The 6,000-nt window shown below is 32.1% G+C and overlaps 1 protein-coding gene across 1 annotated transcript; it reads left to right on the top strand.

Annotated features, from left to right (window-relative positions):
* The first annotated feature begins 249 nt into the window (after positions 1-249).
* On the top strand, positions 250-5,272 carry LOC103486668 (protein SMAX1-LIKE 3). Its single transcript, XM_051084111.1, has 4 exons — positions 250-1,795; positions 2,232-2,460; positions 3,148-3,730; positions 4,404-5,272. Exons 1-4 carry the CDS (start codon positions 558-560, stop codon positions 5,030-5,032), a joined length of 2,679 nt encoding a protein of 892 aa, XP_050940068.1. The 5' UTR covers positions 250-557; the 3' UTR covers positions 5,033-5,272.
* The last annotated feature ends 728 nt before the right edge of the window (positions 5,273-6,000 follow it).

Genomic DNA, 6,000 nt, shown 5'->3' with positions numbered 1-6,000 from the left:
TCCCAATGGTAGTTAGTCTTGTAAAATAGTGTGGGAAAAAAAAAGAAAGAGATATAGAGTGTATATATAACTATAAAATATGAGATTGTTAGAAAGATTTGTTGTCCACTTGGAAAAAAAATGAAGAGATTATATTGATTTTGATGTTAGTGCCCTTCCTATGAATATACAAATACCTTAACAAAAAAAAAAAAAAACATTTATATTTATCCTTTTAGTGTATTTGTAGAGAGAAAGAGAAAGAGAGAAAAAACCAAAAGCAAAAACAAAGGCAAAGGCAAAGGCAAAGCTGAGTTGCCTTTGATACTGCTGCCATTCCCTTAGCCTCTCTTGTTTAATTGTCAGCACATGCATTCCACTTCCCCACTACAAATAAATCCCCCTTTCAACCCACAAATTTTTTACCCTCAATTACAAGAAAAGCATTTATAATTACTATAATTTCTTCTTCTTCTTCTTCTTCTTCTTCTTCTTCTTCTTCTTCTTCTTCTTCTACTTCTTCTTCTTCTTCTTCTTCTTGATCTTCTTCATATCCAAAAATCCAAATATTATTAATCATGAGAACAGGTGGTTGCACAGTTCAACAAGCTCTTACTTGTGAAGCTTTAAATGTTGTAAAACAAGCTGTTATTTTAGCTAAACGTCGTGGCCATGCTCAAGTCACCCCTCTTCATGTTGCTAGCACTATGCTGTCTCCTCCTACTGGCCTTCTTCGTACTGCTTGTCTTCAATCTCATTCTCATCCCCTTCAATGTAAAGCTTTAGAACTTTGTTTTAATGTCGCTTTAAATCGTCTTCCTGCTTCTAATTCTACTCCTCCTATTTTAACCCCTTCATCTCATCACCACCACCATCAATCTCATCCTTCTATCTCTAATGCTCTTGTTGCTGCTTTCAAACGTGCTCAAGCTCATCAACGTCGTGGATCCATCGAAAACCAACAACAACCGCTTCTAGCCGTTAAAATCGAGTTAGAACAACTCATTATTTCCATTTTGGATGACCCTAGTGTTAGTCGTGTTATGAAAGAAGCTCGTTTCTCTAGTACACAAGTCAAAACTAAAGTAGAACAAGCTATTTCTATTGATATAGCTTGTTCTACTAAATCCAAACACAATACGACGACCGCGAGTAATAACAACAGCGAAGACAACAACAATACTACTCTTCTGGGTGGTGCGACGACAACGTCCGGTCGAGCAAGGGAGGAGGATGTTGTAGCGGTGATTAATGAGTTGGCGGAGATGAAGAAGAGGAGTTTAGTGGTTGTAGGGGAGTGTGTGGGAAATGTTGAATGTGTGGTGGAGGCAGCCATTGGGAGGGTTGAGAAAAAGGAAGTGCCTGAATGTTTGAAGGAAGTGAAGTTCATTAATCTTTCAATTTCATCATTTAGGGATAGGTCAAGAATTGAAGTGGATGAGAAAGTTTTGGAGCTAAAGAGTTTGATAAGGAGTAATTATTGTATAGGGAAAGGGGTGATTTTGTATGTTGGGGATATTAAATGGAGTATAGATTATAGAGAGAACTATTATTATCATTCAAGTAATCAAAGAAGAGGGTATTATTGTCCGGTGGAGCATATGATTATGGAATTAGGGAAATTAGTATATGGGAATTATGATCAACAAATTCATCAACCAAAAGGAGGAGGAGTTAATGTTTGGATAATGGGAATTGCAACATTCCAAACTTATATGAGATGCAAAACTGGAAATCCATCTCTAGAAACTTTATTGGCTATTCACCCTCTTACAATTCCAACAGGCAGCTTCAGGTTGAGTCTCATCACTGACAGGTTAGACAAAATTATAATTTAATTTTGGTAAAGTCATGTTTTTTTGATTTTGGGTTATATCACTATATATTCTCTCTCCTTTTTTTTCTTTTATAATTTCACTATTTCAATATCTTTTTTTTTTCTTCTTCCAAAGCTAGCTCTCATATTCATAGCCCCTTTACTTTGAATTCAAGGGAGAAAAATGAAAAAAAAAAAAAAGAAGAGGAATATTAGAATAAAAAGAAAGCTGTGGAAAAACAATAAAGGTTGTTTTATTTTGATTTTCCTTTTGAGAATTTTATAATATTTGTTTTTGTTTTGAGCACTTATTCCAAATTCCCATAAAAAAAAAGTCATCTTTGGAAATGGGCCAAACCCCAAATATGAAATATTTTTGTTTGATACCTAGTTTTAATTGGTGGTTTATTTATTTATCTATTTAAATTTCTTGTAGTGACATTATTCAAAGTCAGTCCTTGGAGGAGAAAAAGCAAGAGATTGTATTAGATGAGGAAAAGGAGCTGAATTGTTGCGGTGAATGTTCAGCAAAGTTTGAGATAGAAGCAAGAAGCTTACAAAATTATTCAAATAATAATAGTGAATCAACAACCTCTTCAACTCCTTTACCTGCATGGCTTCAACAATACAAAAATGAGCAGAAAGCAATGGGAGAAAATGACCAGGTCTTCTTTAATTTCATTATATATATCTTGTATAAACACTTCAAATCATAATTTATTCCACTATTTAAAAATGAGTCCCACATGAAATGCCAAAAAAAAAAAAAAAAATCAAAACTCTAGACATCTATTCAATAATGGGAACTCATGATCATTGGCTAAAAAGAACTGTATAATCTTTCTCATAAGATGTTTTATGTCAGTGGAACAATAGTCATGATATGATTTCTTGAAAAAAAAGGGGAAAAAAGGGAAATTTGTGGAATTCCACTTTGTCTCTCAAAAATTTGAAATCCACAAAAATTTAAATCTTCCAATAAATAGAGATAAAAAGAAGCTCTTGTTTTGTAACTAGGAAACTTTTACAAATACATATATGTATATTATAAATAGGGAATTATTCCATTATTAACCCCTCCACTATCGTTAAGTATGAACTCATTTTTTGCCATATAATAAATGGAAATCAGACGTGGAAAAGGATTTTTCCCTTTTCCAATTGAATTAAAAAGTTGTTTGGAATATTTCATCCTCCCGAAAAGTATGAGATAAATTTCCCAATCAAAAAAGAAAGCCAAGAGGGATTTTGTATCTTTGTAAAATAATGTAAATTCGATAATAATAATTTTTGTAGATATAATTATTATTTATTTGACATTATCTCTTAGGTTGTTTCTTATTTTGTAACAGACGAAGTGTGTCACAGTCAGAGAGCTTTACAAAAAGTGGAACTCCATATGCAATTCAATCCACAAGATCAATTCAAATAACAACAATAGTATTTCTTGTTCTGAAAAAAGTTTATCATTCTCTTGTATTCTTCCAAATTCATCATCTTCAGCATCGGGGTTTTCGTACGATCATCATCAACATCATAATAGTAATAATCACTACGATTTTTTACGGAACACCCAAAAAGAGAAGCTTCAAGATGATCATCATGGCCATTTTTATGAGGGAAATGTGGAGCCAAAGACATTGATGGTTTTGAGTAGTAATTATAACAATAATAGTAATCATGGTTCGACACCGTCTTCGGGATCATCGGGAAGCGATGTTGTTTTGGAGGGTGAATATGTGAGTAGGTTCAAGGAGTTGAACTCTGAAAATTTCAAGAGGCTTTGCAATGCTTTGGAGAAGAAGGTGCCATGGCAGAAGAATGTGGTTGGTGATATTGCTAGTGCAGTACTTCAATGTAGGTCTGGGATGGGTAGGAGAAAAGGCAAGATTGGCCATGGAGATTTCAAGGAAGAAACTTGGTTGCTTTTTCAAGGTAATCTAAATTCTTTCAATTATTAACTTCAATAATGGTTAGTTTTATTCTATTTGGATGTTTTTGTTTTGCGAAGTTGAGGGTTTAGTGTCTTTAGACCATACATGTGTTATGTGGGTTTGATTTTATTTTTAAGTTTCATTAAAACTTTTTGAAGGGGTGTTTCCTTTTAGATTTTGTAACTTAAAAAGTTTTTATTTTTCTCTTTTTTGTATTTTTTTTTTAAATAGTAATAAATTTGATTTATCAAACTAATTTCAATTTTCTGTCTAAAGATGTTAATCATTTTGGTTTTGTTTAGAATTATTCTCAAAATCAATTGATTAGATGATCATTAAAAAAAGTTTAAAGTCACACTAACTTAGGTCAATTGTTGGGAATGAGTTAAATTTAATTTGGACCTAAATTATATGCACATTATATGTTATTTGCAATTTTAACCCTAGGTTGAGAGGGTTGCATTATATATGAACTCTCTAATTCTACTATTGCCTTTGTAATTTATATTATCTTATATTCTTCGCTTTTGATAAAACTTCTCTCCCTCTATATGCGGATCTAACTTTCACTTTCTCAATTTATTTATTTGTTAAATTGCTCTCTTTTCTTTACATTTGAACTATGATATAGGATAAAATTAAATGGACTAATAAATGAATGGATTGAATAACAGGCAATGACCTAAGAGGAAAAGAGAAGGTGGCAGAAGAGCTAGCTAGAGTAATATTTGGATCAGCAACATCAAATTTGGTATCCATAACATTAAGCAGCTTTTCGTCCACAAGATCCGGAGATTCAACGGAAGATAATTGTAGAAACAAAAGATCAAGGGATGAACAAAGTTGCAGCTACATAGAGCGATTTGCTGAGGCAGTTTCCATAAACCCCCACAGAGTATTTCTGGTTGAAGATGTTGAGCAAGCTGATTATTCTTCACAAATGGGTTTCAAAAGAGCAATAGAAGGAGGAAGAATCACAAACTCTGATGGCCAACAAGTTTCTTTAGCTGATGCCATTGTTATTCTTAGCTGTGAAAGCTTCAGTGCAAGATCAAGAGCTTGCTCTCCTCCTATCAAAAAACAACAAGAAAATGAACAAGAACAAGAACAAAATAAAGAGGAGAAAGAAAAAGATCATGAACAAAAACATGAAGAAGAAGAAACGGCCCCTTGTTTGGCTTTGGATTTGAATATTTCCATTGATGATGATGAAGATAGAACTGCAAATGATCAATCAATTGATGATGTTGGCCTTCTTGATTCAGTTGATAGACGAATTATTTTCCAAATTCAAGAACTATGAGAGTAGAAATATATGTAAAAAAGGAAAAAAAAAAAAAAAAACGAGTAAAAAGGTTTGGTGTAGATTGTTTTGCTTTTGTTAATTTTTTCTTTACCTATATATATATATATATTGTTTTTCTTAGTTCCTTAACAACGCTTTGATCTTTAGATTCCTCTAAGATATGTGTACATTATATATATAAATATATGTGTGCATTAGTTATTTTCATATTTGGTTAATAGAGAAAATAAATGGTCCGCCCTTGCCCTAGAAAAATATAATTACTTAATAAGGTCATAATGTGGCCCACAATTTCACATTTATTGAATGCACAACAGAAAATTTGTAGAAATACCTTGATTAAAACTTTTTCTTTCCAAAAAAAAGGTACTAGAGGATAGGGATTATATAATAGGTACATCTAATTATCTCAAATAAGGAAACATTCTTAGCACTCTCAAAATACCCTCGAACCTAGAGGAGATACATAATCACGAAAGAATTTAGATGTTGTATCTAGTAGTTGATGCTAATATCTCTATAAAAAAATTCGATATATATTATAGACGATATATCTATAAAATATAGATATCAACAAAGATTTCGATAAATGGATGCGACCGTACCATCACCTAATTTATCGGATCCCATATTAGAACTCCATAGTTAATTAGCATATTTAAGTGAGAGTACTAAGTTCGATGACACTTAGAAAGTCCTGTTGCATCTTTTAGAAAAAAAAAAAGAAAAAACAAAGATTTTTATAAAACATTAGATTTATAAAAGTAATATATTTTGATTGTATTGTTGGATGAGTATATTATTTTTACTTGTAATTATATCAAAAAGTCCTGTAGTCAATCTTGCGTTGATATTACGTCGCTCGCTGCCTTTCTTTTTGAAATGCCAAATCCTGTCTAGATGTTTCTTTTAGTATTGTACTTTACTAGAAAGCTTTCTTCTCTATTCTTTTTAAGCTCTTCTCT

Source organism: Cucumis melo, chromosome 4, assembly GCF_025177605.1.
Source record: "Cucumis melo cultivar AY chromosome 4, USDA_Cmelo_AY_1.0, whole genome shotgun sequence".
Classification (NCBI taxonomy): domain Eukaryota; kingdom Viridiplantae; phylum Streptophyta; class Magnoliopsida; order Cucurbitales; family Cucurbitaceae; genus Cucumis; species Cucumis melo.
This window is presented reverse-complemented; position numbering and strand designations above follow the sequence as displayed.

Coding starts and splice junctions, on each gene's coding strand:
- LOC103486668 (XM_051084111.1), top strand. CDS start 558: ATGAGAACAGGTGGTTGCACAGTTCAACAAGCTCTTACTTGTGAAGCT. Junction 1,796..2,231: donor TTGAGTCTCATCACTGACAG/GTTAGACAAAAT, acceptor AATTTCTTGTAG/TGACATTATTCAAAGTCAGT. Junction 3,731..4,403: donor AACTTGGTTGCTTTTTCAAG/GTAATCTAAATT, acceptor ATTGAATAACAG/GCAATGACCTAAGAGGAAAA.